The following is a 22,524-nucleotide window of genomic DNA, read 5'->3' as shown; positions in this document are numbered from 1 at the left end:
TCTTAGCAATCTCTTCTTCTTTTTTTTCTTTGGGGGTGGGTACCAGGAATTGAACTCAGGGCCACTCAACCACTGAGTCACATCCTGGCCCTATTTCGTATTTTATTTAAGACAGGGTCTCACTGAGTTGTTTAGTGCCTTGCTATTGCTGAGGCTGGCTTCAAACTCCCGATCCTCCTATCTCAGCCTCTCGAGCTGCTGGGATTACAGGTGGGCTCTTCTTTTGACACTTCTTACCTCTTAGTTCCCAAATTGCCTCAGAGCCCCCATTGCCTTTTTAAGTATTAGGATGTCGTAACTTTTCTTTTTTTTTTTTAATATTTTTTAGCTGTAGTTGGACACAATACTTATTTATTTATTTATTTATTTATTTAATGTGGTGCTGAGGATCGAGCCCAGCGCCTCACATGCACTAGGCGAGCACTCTACCATTGGGCCACAACCCCAGCCCCATGACGTTGCAACTTTTAAAATAGATTTCTGTGAGTTTAAAATAAATATTTCTAGAACAAGAAGCTTTTTACTGGAGGATAAATTCATAATATTCATTAAGAACAATTAGAAATGTCCACACCCTTATATTTCATAATTCAATTCTAAGAATTTATCAGGTAGGTATAAGTAATATGAGGTGAATACTCACCCAGAAAAAAAAAACTAACATTTAAAGCTTTGGTATATATCCTTCTGTACTCTCTATTTTTCTTTTAAAAACCAACAAAAAGCCAAATGCAGTGGTATACACCTGTAATCCCAGCAGCTAGTAAACTGAGGCAGGAATAGTATAAGTTCAAGACCAGCTTAAGCAACTTAGCAAGGCTCTGAGCTACTTGGCGAGACCTTATCTCATAATAAAAAATAAAAAGAACTGGGGATGTGGCTTTGTGGTTATGTGCAGTCTCTGATACTAAAACAAAACAAAAACCAACAAAAATGATCATTTGGATTTGCTGTTTTGTAATATGACTTTTCTTTTTTCTTTTTGTTACTGGGGATTAACCCAGGAGTTCATATCACTGAGCTACATCTCCAGTCCTTTTTTTATTTTGAGACAGGCTGGCTTTGAACTTGAGATCTTCTTGCCTCAGCCTCTCAAACTGCTGGGATCACAGGGGTGTGCCACCTACACCCAGCTATAATATGACTTTTTTTTTTTTTCTGGTGGGGGGAGGTGCTTATCCATGGAGTTACATCCCCTGCCCGTTTTTATATTTTCGAGATAGGGTCTTGCTAAGTTGCTGAAGCTGGCTTTGAACCTGTGATCCTCTTGCTTTAGTCTACCGAGCTGCTGGGATTACAAGTGTACATCAATGTGCGCAGCTACAGTATGACTTTTAAGTTCACTTTGCAGAATAAAATGACTCACACACACCCCTAGTCAATACATATTTTGTCTTATGCTGATCTTATTCTTTTTTAATACCATGGCTCTACTGATGGTAGTACCAGATATGTTACATTGATAGGGGTAATCACAGATCATTTCAAAGTGAGAATTTGCCTCTGTCAAAGCAGAAGTCATCTGCAATGTTAAGAAAAGCAAAGGGATTTGAAGTCTTAAAAACAAATTGTTTTATATTTTATGAACTCTAAAATAAAACAAATATTGTGTTAGCACATTAAAATAGGGCAATTTAAACGTTTCTTGCAGGTATCATTAGGGGACTTGGCAGTACTGTGCACCAGTTTTAAAAAAAAAACACTTTTAAAAAAAATATTTTTTTAATATTAAAAAAAAATATTTAGTAGTAGTTCCTTGCAAGAGAAGAAGTAGAATGGGAGGTATTAATTAGAATTCCTGAGATAATGAGGTTAAAAAGTATTCCCCAAATAACATGTTTTTAATTATTTAAAGGAGAAATTTGGAAATTAATCAGCCTTGTAATTAAATGAAGCAAATTAGGATTTTCACTATTTTTTACTAATGTTCCATGGTTTTTTGTAATAGAACATTACTTATTCAAATAAAGAATTTGAATAAAGAATTTACTTTTAAACTAGAAACCCACTTTATGAAAAATTAAAATAAAATATTATGTGGCAATTCATTTTTTCAAATAATGTATTTTCATAAACCCGATGACAAAGAAAAATTAAATATGAGTAAAGTTCAAATGAGCCAATCTTTAAAAAGTATTAAGATTTCAGAATTCTCATATTCTTATATATACCAATTAAGGACTTCCTGACCTTATTTTATTCCTCATTTGTTCTCAGTAGTCAACCTGTCAACATTTATGTTAAAAAGTTACTAGTATGCTTTTGAACAGGAGCACTTACTTGCTGTTTCAAGACCAAGTTCTTCACTCCTTCCATCACAAACTGAGATCCTGTATTCATGACTCGTGATAAGAGACTAAGTAGAAGCAAGAGAAGGACTTCAGTAAGTAAAGCTTCTCCAATTTGTTACAGATATAATATCTGCTCGCTTACCCACTGCATGCTGATGCTCACTGTAACTATTACCATTGTTTTCACTAAATAGAAAGACCCTGAGAATTTCTGCTTCCATGGGTATCACTGCTGCAATTTTATTTAGCCATAAGATGATGAGATTAGTCAGTAATTATTTTAAAAAATTTTTTCTCAAATAAATATTAATCTTAGGTACAGTTTTTAGGCAAAGTATAATTTGAAGTAATTAAAGATAGTAATCCAGACAACTTGCTTTAGGAGCTCAAACACACATGTTGAAAATACATATGCTTACTAAGTACTAATGAAAAGGTCAAATGTTACTGTCTCTTTCTACTGTGTTCACAGCAGTAGAAAGGATCCAGTCCTGAACAGTATACTATGTCCTCTCTCTATATAAAGTCTATAATAAAAATGTGGGGTATAACCCACTTCATGAATTCTGTCTCAATTCTGAAGAATGCTTATTGTCAGAACTTTTTTTTTTTTTTTTTTTTTTTGTACCAGCGATTAAACCCAGGGCACTTAACTACTGATTTTGAGAGTGCCTAAGTTGCTTAGGGCCTCACTAAGTTGTTGATGCTGGCTTTGAACTTGCAATCCTCCTTCCTCATCCTCCCAAGTTGAGGGTATTACAGGTGTGTGCTACCACTCCCAGCTCTTGTCTGAACTTTGAACAACAAAAAGAATGCCAACAAATGACTTGTCACACTGGGTTTAAATTTATGGTTCAGTCTCTCACATGGATCTCTCACATGGCACAGAAGAGTAATTCTGATACATTTATGATATTAGAGGACTAGGGATAGCCTGCAAATTGCTTTTCTTATAACACTTTTTATTAAAATCCCCAACTAAAAATACATAAGAAATCTAATAAGCTTTATTTAAATATTTCTTAAAATTTTAAGACATGAAACTGGAAAATCTCTTTTATTAAATACATGTGAATTATTTTCCAAAATTATTTTCCTTTTCCCTGTTTTATCCTTACCCCCTGCTGAAAAGAAGAGATGGACAGGATGGATATCCTTAATTAACAGAAATAAGAGAAAGTAATCTTTGTTGGAATACACACAGGCAACTCTGAAGGGCATATAAACTGCACAGCACCCTCTGCAGCTGGATTCATTTTGCCCAGGACTTACAAAGGGCAGGCCTTAGGCAGAGTTCTATCGTTTCTGGAAAATGTTTCATTAAAACTTGTATGGAGCTAGGATGAGCCAATTTTCCTTTGAACTTCATACTTTTATTTATTCTAGCTCTAAAAAATAAGTTAGGAATTTGAAACTTGCATGGTATTGAAGAGAACAGTAAGAATTATCTTTGTTCATCATTTTTGAAAATTACATAAACTTTATATGAGTCTTTGGAGTAAGAAGTCATCCACAGTCCTGGGTACTTCCTAGCTATCATTCAGCACCATGCCTGGATCTGTCTTACACCTAGGTCTGAGTGACTAGCTTCAAGTCTATGTTAATTATCAACATTGATATAAAAATAGTTTTAACCTTCACATATTTTCTGAAAATGAAAAAGGTAATGTTTTAAGAACAAAGAAGCACATGAAGTTCATATCATGTAAAAGATACTGCATTACATTTAAAAAAAATTTAAACCATCTAAGGAAGCCAAAGGCATGGTGATATTTATCCTGCATCATAACAAAAACATTCTTCAAAGTGTCAGGTATTATGTTTTTAAGGCATGAAAGTCTAATTAAAGCCTGGAGGACAAGGATTCAATCAGCATTATTAAAAATACTTACCCCATTGGTTTAGTGGTAGTGTTTCCATAGCTGGCAGGAGCTGAGGCCATCTTGGCAAAAGCCCTAAGATATAAGAAAGTTATATTTAGATGTGACTATTAAAATTCCTATTCAGTATTATGGTATTAAAATATCTATTGACCAACTCTAACTTCTATTATGCATTTTCTGAAAAAGAGGAATATTTTTTTAAACCAACATAGCTATATTCACTTAGTACAGAAACACTGATATTCTTTAAAAACACAAATGCATTTTAATCTTCACAATTTTTCTTTCTTTATCCACTCCCATCTGATCAAGGACAAGAACTGAGGCAGACACCTACTAACTTAAGACAACAATCATGTATTGATTAACTTTAGTCTCCTTATTGTTTCCATATACTGTATTCTCTTGTTCCCAAATACATGCCTTTGCTCACTGTGACCTTTGGAGAGTAAAACTCACTACCTTCTGCAGTGGAAAGTGCCCATTTCCTTTTAAGACTCTGTTCAAAACCACTTTATCATTACTTTTTCAATTTCTACTATCCAATGATATTTTTCCTGTAGCTGTATTTTGTACCATACAATTTTATATTTAATTGCATTATTTTTAACTATTTTGAAGTATCTAGAGTGTCTTTAACTATACTATAACATTATTATTAAGGGTTGGGGGAAAACACAGCACTTATGTGTGTTTTAAAAATTTTTCCTCTGAGTCTCTTCTCTCATTCTGTACAGAATCCAGAAAATACAGAATGCTTGCAGAAGAATTCCACAACTTTGAGGTAACCAAATATTAGGATGTTGGTGTATGTTTTTCTAATCTTTGGACATATGCATACATAAAGTACATGATTTAAAAATCAAAATTAGCATTGTATTACTATAAACATTTAATGTCAATAACTATTCTTTCACGATTCTTAATTATTTCAATTGCTTTGTAAATAAAAATAAAGTGTGTGTGTGTGTGGGAAGAGACCTAAGAAAATTTTTATAAAAGTAAAAAAGAATGGGAATCACTAAGATGTGGTAGTTGATATGCAGACAATATTCAATCTCAATCTTGATAAAATCTGTCAACAGAAATCCCAAACTTGACACAAAAACATGTTTTGTTCAGAAAGGAGGATATGAATCAACTGTTTCTAGCAGTGAATTGGAATTTCTGTCTTAACAAAAATCTGTATTTTTTTTACTAGAAACTATATGTAAATGATTAAGAGGGGTTTATAAATAGCATTATATTTGTATGACTGAATATTATGCAAACATCAAATATTAACCTTGGAGACTATCTTAAGAACAATGACAAACAAAACCTTATAAAAATGATTTTCCAGTTTTAAGAAATATATGTAATACATGCACAAAACAGAAGGATATACAATAACATTTACCTGTAATCTCTGGATATCGAGATTACAAGTAAATTTTTACTTTTTCTTTACACATTACTTTCCAAATTTTCTTCAATAAACTGGTATGGCTCTTATAATGGGAAAAAATCTTATAAATTAGAGTTTATGTATTTTATGACTGTGTAAAATAATGCCCAAGATTGTTTTTCCCCTGATAACTCTAAATACTGATTAAGGAATTGCATGTAAATCATAATATAAAACAAACAATGTATATATACGACTGCATGACAGATGTGATTCTATAATATGTACAACCAGAAAAATGAGAAATTATGCCCCTTCTATGTATATCAAAGTGCATTCTGCTTTCCTGTATAACTAATTAAAACAAATAAAAACATATTAAAAAAGAACAATGACTCTGTCACACTGCCAAATATGTCTGTATATTATAAAAGTTGGAAAAAATAGTTTTTAGTTTTTCTTTTTAAAAAAAGGTTTGTTGTGTATTACAAGAACACAGTCAAGTGAAATTTGAAAACATGAAAGCATAGATAATACTCAAAAACTTACTACTCAGAATAACCACCGTTCATTTGGTACATTTCTCTTGCTATGCACATTTTTTGGGACCTAATTGGCGATCAGAAAGCACAATTCAATCTTACTGTTTTAAAAACTGATTTAAAAATTATTTCAAAGGTAATGTTTATTAAAGTAAATTTGGAAAATAAAGTGGTCAAAAGAAAAAAAAATCTACCACTAGGAGTTACCTGCTATGACATTCAGAGGTATGTCATTTCACTTATGCAATTAAATGTATATATGTGTATACTAACACACTAATACAGAAAAATGGATAAACAGGGATTGTGCTGTAAAAAATGTCATCTAAGTTTGTGTTCAAATGTGATCCAGAGGTTTTCCCTGATCTCCTAAACATACTTAGCTCTTACCTTCAATAAATTAAGATCTTATTCAACTTTATTTCATTTTATTTGATTAACATGGCATAGCATCATTTGATTAACATGGCATAGCATCATTCTGTTCATTTACTTGTTAACTATTCCCTTAAGATAAATTCAGTGCCAGTGGGGCCTTGCTTATTAGGCTTTACTATTAGAAAATACAGTCATCCTTCAGCCTTCACAGAGGATTGGTTCCCAGATCCTCAAAGATATGAAAATCTGCAAATGCTCAAGTCTCTTAAATAAAATGCACAGTATTTGCATAAAACCTATACAAACAATCCCCATATACTTTAAATCATCTCTAAATTACTTAGCATACTTAACGAAATATGAATTCTATGTAAATAACTGTTATACTGTATTGTTATAGGAATAATGATAGGAAAAAAGTACATATTGTGGAGAGCAGTGATAGAGAATGGGAGAACAGTGTCTGAGATTGGGGTCTCTGATGACTTCATGGCTGTGGTATGCTTGATGCCTGGGAAAATTTCTGTGCAAAGGTGCAGGATGCCTAGCTGCTATGGTAATGCCCTCTGTGAGGAGGCTCTGTGCTAGAGTCTTATCAACCTCGATCTTGATCTCAGGCACTCAGCTCCTGGGAATAAAAGAACTCTTTGGCTAGAAAACTACAATATTTTGCCAGCTCCACTGCTCCTGAACCTGTCCACACAACAGTAACTTTAAACAATGGACTTTCTTGAGAGCTACCCAAAGCTCCTAATATTGCACAATGTAACTGTGGAATGTAATTGCAGAATAAGCTGCATAATGTTGTTAACTAACTTTCATGAATACAAAGACTAATGCTTGCATAGTCTTTAATCTGATTAATGAGACATATATAAGTAAAGATTGCTGGAGTAATTCTTCAGATACTGCTCTATTGTCACTGCTCTCTACAACATGTGTGTTTAGAAAAAAATTTTTTAAAAATATTTTCAATTGGTGGATATAGAAACCACGAATATGGAAGAACAAAAGTATTTATCAAACAAATCAATAAAGACTGTTACACAATTTTTTTCTTCTTAAAAAATACATGAACATTTCCTATGTCAGTAAGTCTTCTACAGCATGATTTTTAGTGATTCAATTGTATTCTACCTTATGGAAATGCTACAATTTACTTACCAATCTACCACTGGACATTTAAGTTGGTTTTCAAAATTTCATCATTTTAGTTACTTCTAAGATTTTATAACTCCAGTTACTTATTTGGGATAAATCATTAAGAGAAGAATGTGCTAGGTTCAAGCCATTTTTTAAAAGCATTTTTATATCATCCAGAAAAATAGTGACAATTTATATTCACAGCAACACAGTACAAATTTTCCAATTAATCATCTTTGGCACAATATTTTCTACATTTTTACATCATGTTAATCTGTATTGCCTGTGATATTAAAATTACCTTTTAATGTTTTTAAGACACTTCAGTCTTTGACTTTTTTACCTTATCAGTGGAGAAAATATAAAGCTTGTCTAAAAAAGAAAGTCATTACTGTTTTATGTAATTTTAAGATGTGCATAGGGTGGGTCAGATAAGGAAATATTTGTGCCACTAGATATAAAAATCAACAATGGCACTGTTTAATTTCCTTATTAGCATTCCCATTTTCTTGTGACCAAAACCTTAACAGTGCCCTTACCTTAAATGACAGGAATTAAAGAAAATAAAACTTACTTCCACTGTTTGATATATTGTAAAGGATTAAGGTTGCATCCTGCATCTGTTAAAGCTTTTTTATACTGCTCCAAATCAGCCTGAAATAAGAAAAGAACTGTATGACAAAAATTTATACTTTCATGAATGTTGTCATTTGAGTAATCATCAAGTAATACCAAAAGCATGAGCTTAAATTATTGGTACCTAAATAGAATGGAGTTGCATCTTTACTGAATACCCAAGTGAGGATCTGAGACAAAAATCATATAAAATAAAAATAACTTAACAGGTTCCCAAATCACCAATAAAGTTTAGTATTTTATCATCCCTCAGTAAATTCAACAGTCACGTTTTTTCTCTATTGCTAACATAGATTGGCTTTCTTTGGGACAAGCATTAAATTAATGATTTGGCTTGACCAAGAATATTTCAGAACCAGAAGTAACAGGAGAACAACATGGACTGAAAAGAACTGCTGATTCAGGTTTCCCATCTTATATATTCTAGGGGTCCAGATTCATTAACTGAAAAACAGTGTATTACACCCCCTCTACCACCCAGATTGGGGTCTGAGTGTCCTACACCTCTTAAATAGCTGTTTTTTTTTTTCTCTCTTCCTTGAGCTTTTTTTTTTTTTCCTAATGAGTAAGTCCAGTTGAATCTGTGGAAGTTGAAGAACTACACTATAAAAACATTACAAGGAAGAAGCGTTTAAAGTTTACCATAAACCAGGAGTTTTCATTACTTTGTATTAAAGGGCTGTTAATCTGATACCAGTTGCCATAATTTGCATTAAGCCTCTTAATCATCACTGAAACTTCTGAAAAGATGTAATTTTTAAACAAAAATAAATGAAATTAACGCCCAATTAAACTATTGTTTTAAAATCACTTATATATGATTTAACAATATATATATATATATATATATATATATATATATATATATATTTTTTTTTTATTGGGGATTGAACCTAGGGCAATCTACCATAAAGCTACACTCTCATCCTTTTATACTTTTTATTTGAGACAGGGTCTCACTATGTTGCTGACACTGGACTTGAACTTGTGATCCTCCCTCCTCTACTTTCTGTTTTGCTAGGATTACACTCTTGCACCACTGTGCCCAGCTAAAAATCAGTCTTAAGAAAGCATAATAAAGTCTGTTAGAATCTTATAAGATAATGGGAAACTCCCATTGATGAGAGATTTTTACAAAGAAAACCACACTTACTGAATTGAAGTAGAAGTCAAAAGATAGATGTATTCCTATAGTACAATAGAAATGGCTTAAAGCAAATACTGGGTTTAGTTTGCTGTTTTAACATGCCCAAAAGTTTTGATCTACAGAAGCCTGACAATTTACTAGACATTAAAAAGTAATTGCTACCAGCAAAGGAAACGAACTTACAATAGCCATGTTATTCCAGATGTAATCTTAGAAGTTCATTTAGTAAAACTAGTTGCTCATACTTCTTGCTCACCTAGTAAAACTATACTTGGTCAACATGAGAAAGAGTCAATGATCTCTAACTCAGTAAGAAGCCTGACACCAAAAACCCATCACTTTCCTTCATAATAGAGGATATAGGATATTTTCTATGGAATACTAGTTTCAAAACAATCTTAAAATTATAAGACTGTTCAAAAATCTTATCAATACTGGTTAACCTATTTTAGAGTGGTTATTTTCCAGAAATAAGAATTTTGGCACCTTGAATTCAATTCATATTTTAACAACTTAATAGTGGTCAGACATTTCCTGAATGGACAGTTTCCCCTGGTGACAATAAAAACTGCCACAAACTCTGTAGTAAATAGAATGAGTCTTAATAAATTGTTTTTCTTTTAAAGAAAGGAATGAAGTAGTTATCTAGCCATAGTGATTTTTATTTCTATTTTTGAAATTCTGTTTTAACTGCAAATAAGCATTCCTCCCAATAACTCTTTAGAGCACATACCTCAGAAGGGACTTGCTGTGTACTTATGTAATAGATAAGAAACAGTCTCATTTTGTCTTCCGGAGTTCCTGCTACAAAAGAAAAATAACAACAAAAAACTTTCATAATTGTGGTTATGATAATCAACATTTACAAGTACATTAAAATTCAAGGCATATGTAAATGTGGCAAAACAAAATATGGTTCTTGATTCAACTGATAATTACCATAATTATAACCACATAAAATACAGATACAGAAAAAGATTAATCGTAGGATCAGAGGGCTGTGAGTATGGAAACAAATTCATTCTAACTTACAAACTATAGTGTTGAGATTTACTTTTTAGATTAAAAAACTCAAAAAGAAAAGGAAGGATATAGGCAGGTAATAATACAATTATATAGAATGGGATACTTGTAAGATGGCAAGAAGAGGTTGGTAAAATTAATAGTTGTTTAATAATAAATAAAATAAAGCTATAAAAATACAATCACATTTAAAAATAAAATTAAAAAAATTTAAAAATCCCTAGGGCATTTATTAACACTAATATTATAAAATATGTTTCCTCTTGAGGAATGGGAACTATTCCTTCTTTTTAAAGCAAAGTATTACCTACTATTGGAAGATGTTATGGATCAAACCCAGTGCATTACACATGCTAGGCAAGTGCTCTACCACTGAGCTACAACCACAGCTCCCTCTAGAGTCTCTTTGCCAATAGAGTTATCTTATGGTAAGGATTGAAAAGCATCCTGATGCATATAACTATATATGAACCAAACTGAAATCATAAAATGTTTCTTTTTAAACCAATAGTCTATAGCACGTAGCTACAGCCTGGAACCTCTTGTCATACTTTATATTTTGAGAAAAGTTTAAATAGCAGCTTGGAAAGCATTTTTTTAATCTCTGAAAAATTTAAGTTGCTGAGCTAATGTCCATTACTCTCAAAATCGAAGACATTTCCAGTATAATTTTGATAATATAACAGAAAATTAACGTTGATACACTGTTACATAGATGTAGTAATCTGCTACACGATATGTACATTATTGTTTAATTCTCATATCCCATTTCAAGTTTAACGAACTGTCTACAATATATTTCATGGCAAACTTTGGGATCATGTGTTGCACAGAATTGTTATGCCTCTTTAGTCTTCTATACAAAATTGTTCCTCCAGCTTTCCCTGACTGGCATGACTTGGTATTTTTTTTTAAATTATAGGTTACATTTTTTTGGCAGCATACTGTGCAATTAATATTTCACCACAATTAGATTCAGATTATACATTTTTAGCAAGAAATATTACAAAAGGATGCTGTATTCTTTGCAAAGAATCATAGTAGGTGCTGCAGTATATCTGAATATCTCATTACTGATTATTTTAATGTGATAATCAAATAGGGTATTTGTCAGGCTTCTCCACTGTAAAGTTACTATATCTCTCTTTGTAATTAATAAATACTTTTAAAGTAAGTACTCTGAAACTGTAAATATCCTGTAAAATTTGAAGGTAACCTTTTTTTTTTTTTTGTCTATGTGGACTTGTAGCTGTTTCATTCAATGGGCTATACTCATTATTTATTCTGACATTCAACTGTCATGATTTGGAGACTTGTCAAGCTGACTTCTGGGACTTTTTGACATGTTCTATCATATTTTGAGTTATTTCCTTGCTTTTTGTTACAACAAAATGTTCCAGACTCATCTAGTACTTTCTTTCCCTACCCGAGTCCTGGAATCAGTTATTTCTCCAAGGAGTCCTGGTGGAAAATGGTATTTATGAGCCAGAATCTTTAGCAGTGGGATATTACTGTTCCCAGGCCTCCTTAGCTAGGGAATACATATAGTGTGCACATATGTGTGTGTGTATATTGATTTCTAGATCTGACAAATATATAGCGAGAACACTAAATTCACAACACTTGAATACTACTTCATTCTAGTTTTTACCTTTCTGTACTTAATACTTCTTCCTCTGATGACAAGAAATCTGGCTCCCTTTAAACTAATCGACATATTTACTTGTTTAACTAGTTCTCTGTTTGTAATAAGTATCCATATCTGTTGCTATCCCTTTGCTTGCATGGATGCTCTTCTCATTTCACTTGAACTCTGATTCCCTATGATGGAACCACCCACACACCTGGACATATTTTTCAACCTACCTGGGCCCAGACTGAGTAGTTCCTGTGTGGGATCACTTGCCTTAATCACTTAGGGCTTTTATACCTCTTACAAAACTTGATCCTACATGTGGATACACTGTTCATCCCCTCTTGAACTTTGACATTTCACGCTAGGTTACCCACTCCCCTCTACCCCATGTGTAGTTTCTCCTGCCATCCTGCTTAGGTTCCAACATCTTGTTCTGGGCTAAAGTGGCACCAGACTGCCACTGTGCATGAATGCCGACTTTGTTCTGCCCTACTTAATGTCTTTTGGAAAAAGTTGTGTGAGAAACAAAGAAGAAAGGCCTTTTTATCAACACATTTATTGTTTTGATTGTATTCAGAAATTTTTACAAACAACAAGGAATACCTCGGAAGTGATGGATGTTTCTCTCATTGCAAAGTGCACATACATAGCAAAACGTTATAAGTCTAGTTTTTAAAAGTATAAGCAATACTTGTGGCTCCTCAGAAGTTTTAATAAATGGAATCTTTATTTACACATTAGTTTGGATTTTCTTTTTTCAATTTGGAAAAAAGTCTAAAGCTTATATCCGAATTTGAACTAAAAATCGTCATTATACAGCTTGAATACTCCATATCTGCAAAATGGGTCATGGGCTTTATATTTGCTTTGGGAAACAATGAAATTTGGATTCAGAACTATTCTGAAATAATCAAAACGTCTCTTAAGGTTTGAATATTTTAGAGGCTAACCCCCTACATACATTCCACAGTCACTGTAATTAAAAGTTATAATTAGGTTATATTTTCAAATTATAAATAGTTGTATTTTGTTTCAATAGAATCTAACATAAAATACTTAGACACACAAATATAAAGAATTGACTACAAGGTTTTCTCAAAGTGAATTTCTTAAACATATAAAATAGATTTAGAAATAAAAACAAAAAGTGCTTTAAATAATATCAAAGTAAAGTTCATTCCCAGCTTTCCAAGAAATCTCCATACTGCTTTCCAAATGGGCTGCACCAATTTGCAGTCCCACCAACAATGTAGAAGTGTACCCTTTTCCCCACATCCTCGCCAGCACTTGTTGTTGTTTGAATTCCTAATGGCTGCCAATCTTACTGGAGTGAGATGGTATCTTAGGGTGGTTTTGATTTGCATTTCTCTGACTGCTAGAGATGGTGAGCATTTTTCCATGTACTTGTTGATTGATTGTATGTCCTCCTCTGAGAAGTGTCTGTTCAGGTCCTTGGCCCATTTGTTGATTGGGTCATTTGTTATCTTATTGTCTAATTTTTTGAGTTCTTTATATACTCTGGGTATTAGGGCTCTATCTGAAGTGTGAGGAGTAAAGATTTGTTCCTATGATGTAGGCTCCCTATTTACCTCTCTTATTGTTTCTTTTGCTGAGAAAAAACTTTTTAGTTTGAGTAAGTCCCATTTGTTGATTTTAGATGTTAACTCTTGTGCTATGGGTGTCCTATTGAGGAATTTGGAGCCCGACCCCACAGTATGTAGGTCGTAGCCAGCTTTTTCTTCTATCAGATGCCGTGTCTCTGATTTGATATCAAGCTCCTTGATCCATTTTGAGTCAACTTTTGTGCATGGCGAGAGAAAGGGATTCAGTTTCATTTTGTTGCATATGGATTTCCAGTTTTCCCAGCACCATTTGTTGAAGATGCTATCCTTCCTCCATTGCATGCTTTTAGCCCCTTTATCAAATATAAGAAAGTTGTAGTTTTGTGGGTTGGTTTCTTGGAAAGCTGGGAATGGAACCACCATTTGACCCAGCTATTCCCCTTCTCGGTCTATTCCCTAAAGACCTAAAAAGAGCATGCTACAGGGACACTGCTACATCGATGTTCATAGCAGCACAATTCACAATAGCAAGACTGTGGAACCAACCTAGATGCCCTTCAATAGATGAATGGATAAAAAAAATGTGGCATTTATACACAATGGAGTATTACTCTGCATTAAAAAATGACAAAATCATAGAATTTGGAGGGAAATGGATGGCATTAGAGCAGATTATGCTAAGTGAAGCTAGCCAAGCCCTAATAAACAAATGCCAAATGTCTTCTTTGATATAAGGAGAGTAACTAGAACAGACTAGGGAAGAAGAGCACGAGAAGAAGACCAACATTAAACAAGGATGAGAGGTGGGAGGGAAAGGGAGAGAGAAGGGAAATTGCATGGAAATGGAAGGAGACCCTCAGCGTTATACAAAAGGAATTTAGGGGAAAGGGAAAAATAATACAAGGGGGAGGAATGAATTACAGTAGAGGGGGTAGAGAGAGAAGAGGGGAGGGGAGGGGAGGGGAGAGGGGATAGTAGAGGATAGGAAAGGCAGCAGAATACAACAGACATGAGTATGTCAATATGTAAATCAATGGAAGTGTAACTGATGTGATTCTGCAATCTGTATACGGGGTAAAAATGGGAGTTCATAACCCACTTGAATCAAAGTGTGAAATATGATATATCAAGAACTATGTAATGTTTTGAACAACCAACAATAAAAAAAAAAGTAAAGTTCAGTAAATAAAATACAAATCATTTTTCCACTTTAGGAACTACTATGTTGAAAGTTTTTCAACAGAAAACAGTTCACTGAGCTTCCTTGTTATTAGTATTGATTCAGAAAAGTAGTAATTCTACTTAAATTTTGCTCAAATTGAAAATGGTGGATTCATAAGATGTGAAACTTTTAACCTTAAACTTATGGTACATACCATCAGGGTCTGATATTATATCGAGAAGAGATTTATCCAAAGTAGTTTTGCTCATTATTTTTTCTTCATATTCAAAATATACATCCAGCTTCCTTGCCTGTTTCAAAGTAAATATTAGAGGAGACTACATCAAGTAATAAAAATATATTAAAAGTCTTTCAAAAATTTCTATTTTCTATAATCTATTTAAGAAATAAATGTTCATTTCCTGGTACAATTTCAAGTTTCTTGCTTTTAATCACACACTTAATATACACATATACATACATGTATAAATCCTAGCCAACAGATTAACTATTTTATAATGTATCAGAATTAACTGTACATGTCTTACATATATTAGTAAAAATAAAAACACACTAATTGTATTAATTACTAACTAGAACACAAATCACATTGTACTCCATGCAAATTAATATTGTAGCCATGCTGTTTACATTTTTTAGTGTGCAAATCCACATTTTTCTATCTTAAGTGAACAAAAAATTACCCTAATTAGCCTGCTTTCAATGTTTTTTAAAAATTAAACTCTTTTTTTTCCCTCATTAGTTCTATTTGATATGTTGAAGTTTTAGATAACAAAAAAGTAGTAAAATGTTTCCAAGTGACATTGATCCAAATGAAGTTAGAGTAAATAAAAGTAATTATTCTTAAACATCTATTAAATTATGCTTCTGATAACAAAACAGAAAAGAATATATTTGTTCCTAACACAAAGGAGTTAAAAGTTAAAGTAGCAGTAAAAACCATTCATGAAATAAATTTGGATACTCAACAATACCAATAAAGAATCAACAGATAATTATAGAAGGTAAATACTTTATGCTAAAATTATATAATTAAAGAAATAAACTTTTGTGGAAGAGGAAGTGATATATTTTGAATTAAAAGTGACTTGGGAACTCAGATATAGCTCATTTAGGTTAAACAGATCATACCAAGGTACAACAGAGTGCAGACATCCAAACAGTAGACTAAAGAGTGGATTTCATACATGGGCAATAGGGATAAATGTCAGTCTTTTCAATTCCACTCCCCTGCAGTGGCACACAAAGCCAGATTTTTAAAGAATGAAATATTCAGGAGTTTAAAAAATAAACAACACAGAAAGGACAAAGAAGTTCCAGTTCTTGCCAGTCTTCTTCCCATTCATTTCCACCTGCTTCTATCAGTATTTTAATTATTTCTTCTACAGTTTTTCACTGTATTAACATAAAGAAATAGAACCTACATTCTAATATCCCTCCCCATTTTGACACAAAAAGTTAATATGCTATACTCTTCTGCCCCTTTTTGAATAATATAGACTACATCAGTATGTGAAAATTTTCTTTACCAGTGAGTGCTTAATGAGAGTATAATAGAAAAAGTTTTTTCCTTATTATAAAATGTTTGTGCCTTCATATTCCATGATGATATAGGAACTATTTTAGCTACTATATAGTGCTACTTTTATAACTATAACAGAGAAGAGGTAAAATCCCATGGAATGACAAAGTCCTAGAAATAATAGTATAAATAGACAAAAGAAATATAAGAGAGATCCTATAGAAAAGACCAGGGTAGTGGCTAAGGGAACAGAGAAGATAGATATTTAATAATTAACACAAGAAAGGATATGAGAAACAACAGTAGTGAAAGAAGTAAAAGAAAACTCCCAGGGAACTAAAATGATTGTAGGAACTATGCTAATATGAATATTAGACTAGGAAAAGCTATTATTTGTAAAGCCAGGAATGAAAACGGAAAGGCAATAAAATATGGCATTAAACTGACTTTTAGGCAGTTCACAGTCTGACCCAGCCAACGTTTTTGATTTCAGCATTATTTATAGATTTGGTTTCCTCAGTACACCATATAACTCACCAAATTTTCATTAAGCCTAGTGTATACTTTTAACCTTCCAGGGTTATGCACAAGATATTTCTTGTAGTTTTTAAAGGATATATTACTTCTCTATCATTTATCCAGTGAATTCTATTCATTTCATCTTATTTGCAGTTTCTCTGCTCTCTCCCTCATATTCCTTAGCCAGAACTCGTTACTCCTTTACCTGTACCAAAAGCATTTCATAATAACAATGATCTCTCCATAACAACAATGATCACATCACATTACTCTCCTTTGCTTTTTATGTCTTCTTCCTAAAACTATAAACTCCTTAGAATGTGTCTACTTAATTGTTTAACCTAGGAGTTTAACAAAGAACCTGGCTCATAATAAGTACTTGAATTTATTGAATTTCAAAACTAAGAGCAGGACATATACAAGCAGTCATTTTTAAAAATCATAAAAATAGGTGAATGACCTTCTAGAAATAAAAAATGTAGATAATCTAATCTTTAGTGCTTTAATATAAAGAATTAAGCATGCTAAATGTTACAAGGGAATCAAATGTCTATATGGATCAGTGAAAAAACAATGTTTCATTTACTTATGCAGGTATACATACATCTGATTCATTTCTCCTTTCTTGATGTATTAACTTGTATTCCAAATTCTAAGGAGCAATGTAAATCGAGTCCCAAAACAATTTAGTTTGAGTGGTAATGGACAGGGTTTAAAAAAAATTAGAAAAAAATTGTTTTTGGTGATAAAAATGTCCCAACATCAGGTTGTGATTATAAATTTCATCAATTCTATGAGTATACTAAAACATATAAGTGACCCATGAAATGTCTCTACAGAGCTCTAGGGTACTAGAGAACAGTGTTTAAAAACCACTACCTTAAATTATCTTGTTTAATTCTCCAAATAACACTATGAGCTAGGAATTGTTAGTCTCATTTTAAAGATGAAGAAGCAGACACAAAGAAACTTAAGTTTATTCAAGGTTACCAGAGTAGAAGTAGTAGAGTTGAGATTCAAATCCAGGTCATACTTCAATGTACACCACAGATAAAGAGTAGGGAAATTTATATTTTCCTCAAGAACAATTTATTGCTTCTTTTGCTTTATGAAAAAAAGCATATTTGTCAATTAGTAAGTGTTTGGCTTTTTGGTAATACATATAATTTTTGTATATATTTGGCAAAAGGTCATTCTGGCCAGAGATCTTTTATCTATAGGTCTTTTCTCAAATTCTTCAAATGAAGGAAAATACTGAGAGGCGCAACTTGGTAACTTCAAAGATTGGTTATTCTTATTCAACATGGGCTTAATAGATAATACAATTTGCATAGTAAGAGTGACATTAAAAACGAACAACTTAAAAATTATAAAATAACGTCAAGATAAATTTTTGGTAGTTACATTAAATATCAAGAATAAACAGATAAAAGGGACTATAAAAGGGACTATTATAGAAAATCAAAAGCACTACACATGGAATACAGATTATACATATAGTGAATATATTGTGAATATGAGTTGTGAGAAACATGAATTTCTCAAGAATTGCTTTAGAAGGGCTTTCTAAGAGAGGATATGATAAAAGTAAATTTAGTATTTCTTTCCAGTTAACAAGGAAGCTTTTTATTATACTGTCTCAAAATTTATATTCAATTAATACTGCATATATGTTGTTAAAATTTGCCTACCTATAGCCCACTGGATTGGAAAAAACACAAATAAAACAAATCTAAAGAAAACATTTTCCAAAGCTAGTCTGTCTCTTCCTTTACTGTAATGGACAATTCCTTTTCATAATAGACAATTCTTAAGATTCATCTGAGAAGTATAGTTTGTTTACACCTTTTGCTTTTTTTTGAAAATCTGTTACCTAGAAACATGTACCAGATACCACACAGGATATAAACAGAATTCTTTTCCTTATAATTGTTGGAGATCTTCCATCTCTTTGGCATTCTTCTCTCTATTCTAGCAGATATCACCATTATAGAATTCTCTCTTCATTGCTAGCCTCATTTCTTACCTCTGTTTAATGACTAACTGATGGCAAAGTCCAGAGACTATCTTGGCCTTCTCATCTCTTGGCCCCAATTATATCCCCTGGTACCATTTAGCAGTGAAAGAAAAGGCAAGAAAGAATTAGAGTTCTACCTCCTTCTTCCATTAAAAATCTCAATATTTTTCTCTATTTTTCTTAGGGGGGAGAGAGAGAGAGAGAGAGAGAGAGGATATAAACCCTTCTATGTTACAATGCAATATGAGAAATAACTCTACATTGTAGACTAAACAGGTTCTATGGGAAAGAAACCTATCTACCACATAATATTTTAAAGAAGGTATATTATACGCTATAATAAACTTAGAATTAGACTTTCAGAATATAATCTGTACCTAAGTTGAAGACTGTTTATACTTCAGCCTTTTTTATTCTTTCTTTCTTCTTCATGAGTTTAATTTGTACCACCTTTTAGGGCTGTACTTCTATCTCCCTTCATCTACGTGGGTAGCAGTGGTAATGCATTATTCTAATAGTTTGTGGTTGGTGTACATCATGAGATTATGAACTCTTCGAGACTCCTCATTCATTATTGTGTGCACAGCGCCCTACAAGATGACTGGGATTCTCCAAAACAATTTTTTTTCCTAATATAACAAAATATCAGGTTAATTTATTTTCAGTTATTTAGGTGGGTATTTTGATGAATTTCACACTGTAATGTTTGCCATTGCATGCATGAGTTTGCCAACATAAGAAATTATTCCACAGTAACTGGATGATCCATTAAGTTATATTTAGACGTGTTTTATAAGACAAGTAGCTGAAAATAATCACTTTGAAACACTTGCTTATATGTCAGAATGACATAAATTAATCCTTTCATCTTCACCTCAATTTTGTGCAGAGGAGGGAAAATGCAATGTATTATTAAGGTGAGGAAACTGGTTAGGATCTTCAATGTCTACAATAAAATGTTAACCTTACTACTTGGTTATCTCATTTTTAAATCTACGTATTTTTCTATCAAGACACTACATTTCTAGCATTCAAGGCCCAAATAAGAATATAGAATCAACTTTGCTTTATCAAATCCTATCAAAAATCCAATCAAAGTTGACATTATTATAAATTATTTTAAAAATTGGTAGTCATCTATTCTAGATATTAAAAATTTTATTCTAAGTTTAAGATGAACCATTAAAAGGCTATGAACTTAGATCTTACTACCTTGGTAACTGATAGAACTACTCTCACTGAATTGTATTTTAATATTATACCCTTAGCTTTCAATAAAGGTGCCATACAAAACAGTCATATGAAATCCGTAAATGTAACTGATATTAAATACTATATCCCTACATCATAGTTTACTTTAGATAATATAATGCAATATTTTTTGTAATGTTACACTAAGTAATGCTTTTCTTAAAAGTAAGAAAACCAAATTTCTGCTAGAAGTTTTTAAAACTTATCTCTCTCTTGCTCCCTTCTAAAATTTTGGTGACTAGAAGATTCAAAGCCGCATTTGTGAATTAACAATATGAATACATAGAAACTATTCTGAATTTTTATCTCATTTTTTAATGTGCTATTTGTGGAAGTGGTCCTAAATCAGACTTAGACTAAGGAAACAACTTTAATCTATAAATTTATCCTACATATTGATGTTTGCTGAAAATTTATTTAATTCAAACTAAAATAATGTATATACCAAAAATTTAAAACATACAAAAATGATCTTTATAGATTACAAGTATTTAAAATACAAATAAAAGTGACCTTATCATTAGATAATGAAAATTGCTTTATCAACAATATTTCTGTAGAGAATAGAGATTTATGTGGCACTTGTAAACTACTGTCTTATTGTATTATGGCTCTATAATATTTCTGTACAGACATTTATATAGGACTTATAAAATGCTATAAGTCTTATTATGACTCAGAAAACAAAAAAGAACAAATTAAACTGAATATATGTAGAAGAAAATACATAATAAAAATCAGAGAAGGAATCAATGAAATTAAAAACAGAAAAATAAACAAAATCACAGAAACCAAAAGCTGGTTATTTAAAAACATCAAATTGATAAATCTCTACTCAGATGATAACCTAAGAAACTAAAAATCCTAGAAGAAAGAGTTAAGATACAAATTAATAATACCAGAAATGAAAGAAGGGCTCTTGCTACTAAGCTCATGATATTAAAAGGATAATAAAGTAATGTTTTAAATAACTTTATGTGCACAAACTTGGTAACCAAATGAAATGAACTAATTTCTTAAAAGATAAAAGCTATCAAAACTCACTTAAGGAAAAATAGATAATCTGAATGCATTTATATCTATTTTTAAAATGTGGCTAATAAACAGAAAGCATCAGATCCTGATAGATGCACTAGGGCATTCTATTAAACATTTAAAGAAGAAATTACACCAATTTCCCACAATGTCTTCTATAAAACAAAATGCCAGTTGTGACAAACTAAGTTTCTTTCCCATAAAGATCTTATCCCTATTACTATACTGGAAGTCTTAGCTAATGCAATAAATAAACAAGGGAAATAAAAGGCATAGCAACTGGGTAAGAAAAATACAATTTTGGTTGCAGATGATATAAGTGTCTTTATTGAAAATTCCAAAGAACTAACAACAACAACAAACTCCTGGCATTAATAAGTAATTATGTCAAGGTTGCAGGATACAAGGTTAACATATAAAAGCCAATGACTTTTCTATATATTAGCATGGACAATAGGAAATAGAAATTAAAAATTGTGCCACTGTACCAGCACTAAACTCTCCAAATACTTATATATAAATCCAACAATACAAGTGTAAGATCTGTAATGATAGAACAGAACTGATATGAAAGAAACCAAACAGGCTTCATATTGTCAGGATGTCAGTTTTTGTCCAATTTGATCTATAGGTTCAATATAATCCCAATAAAAATCCCAGCAAGTTAGTTTGTGGATATTTATAAAATGATTCTAAGGATTATATAGAGAAGCAAAAGACCCCAGCCAGCCAACATAATATACCGGAGGAGAACAAACTTGGAGGAGTGATACCACCCGACTTCAAGAGTTACTATGAAGCTATAGTAATCAAGACAGTGTTGTACATATATAAACACAGGAGAAATGAGATCCCCAGAAACAGACCCATTCAAATGTAGTCACTGAATTTTAATAAAGAACCAAAATCAATATAATGGAAAAAGGATAGTCCTCAATCAATTTAGACACCTTTTCAAAAATCAACTAAAACTAGACCACAGATCTAAATGTAAAATGGAAAACTATAAAACAACTAGAAAATAAGAAAATCTATATGGTGATGATTTTTTTTAAAGATAAAACATTGAAAGCATGATCCATGAAAAACACTTCAACTAAGAAGATAAATAGATGGCAAATAAGAATAAGAAAAAATGCCCTACATCATATGTCATCAGGGAAATGCAAATTAAGATAACAATGAAATACCACTACACACTATTAGAATGGTCCAAAACTAGGATTCTGATAATATCAAATGTTGGTGAGGATATGGAGTAACAGCAGCTTTCATTTATTGCAGGTAGGAATGCAAAATGGTACAGCTACTTTAGAGTCTGGCAGTTTCTTACAAAACTAAACTTATTCCTACCATACAATTTAGCAAT

General features: G+C 32.0%; 1 protein-coding gene across 1 annotated transcript in view; it reads right to left on the bottom strand.

Moving 5' to 3' along the window:
* Scfd1 (sec1 family domain containing 1) overlaps positions 1-22,524 on the bottom strand; it is a 94,240-nt gene that overhangs the window by 20,918 nt on the left and 50,798 nt on the right. The window contains exons 15-19 of the mRNA XM_026414197.2: positions 15,005-15,101; positions 10,141-10,211; positions 8,199-8,278; positions 4,184-4,246; positions 2,281-2,356 (exon numbers count right to left, since the gene is read on the bottom strand). Coding sequence (XP_026269982.2) covers positions 2,281-2,356; positions 4,184-4,246; positions 8,199-8,278; positions 10,141-10,211; positions 15,005-15,101 — 387 coding nt within the window. The remainder of the gene's footprint in view (positions 1-2,280; positions 2,357-4,183; positions 4,247-8,198; positions 8,279-10,140; positions 10,212-15,004; positions 15,102-22,524) is intronic.

The sequence above is a fragment of the Urocitellus parryii genome, chromosome 6, assembly GCF_045843805.1.
Source record: "Urocitellus parryii isolate mUroPar1 chromosome 6, mUroPar1.hap1, whole genome shotgun sequence".
Classification (NCBI taxonomy): Eukaryota; Metazoa; Chordata; class Mammalia; order Rodentia; family Sciuridae; genus Urocitellus; species Urocitellus parryii.
The sequence above is the reverse complement of the archived record's forward strand: the minus strand, read 5'-3'. Positions and strand labels throughout refer to the sequence as shown.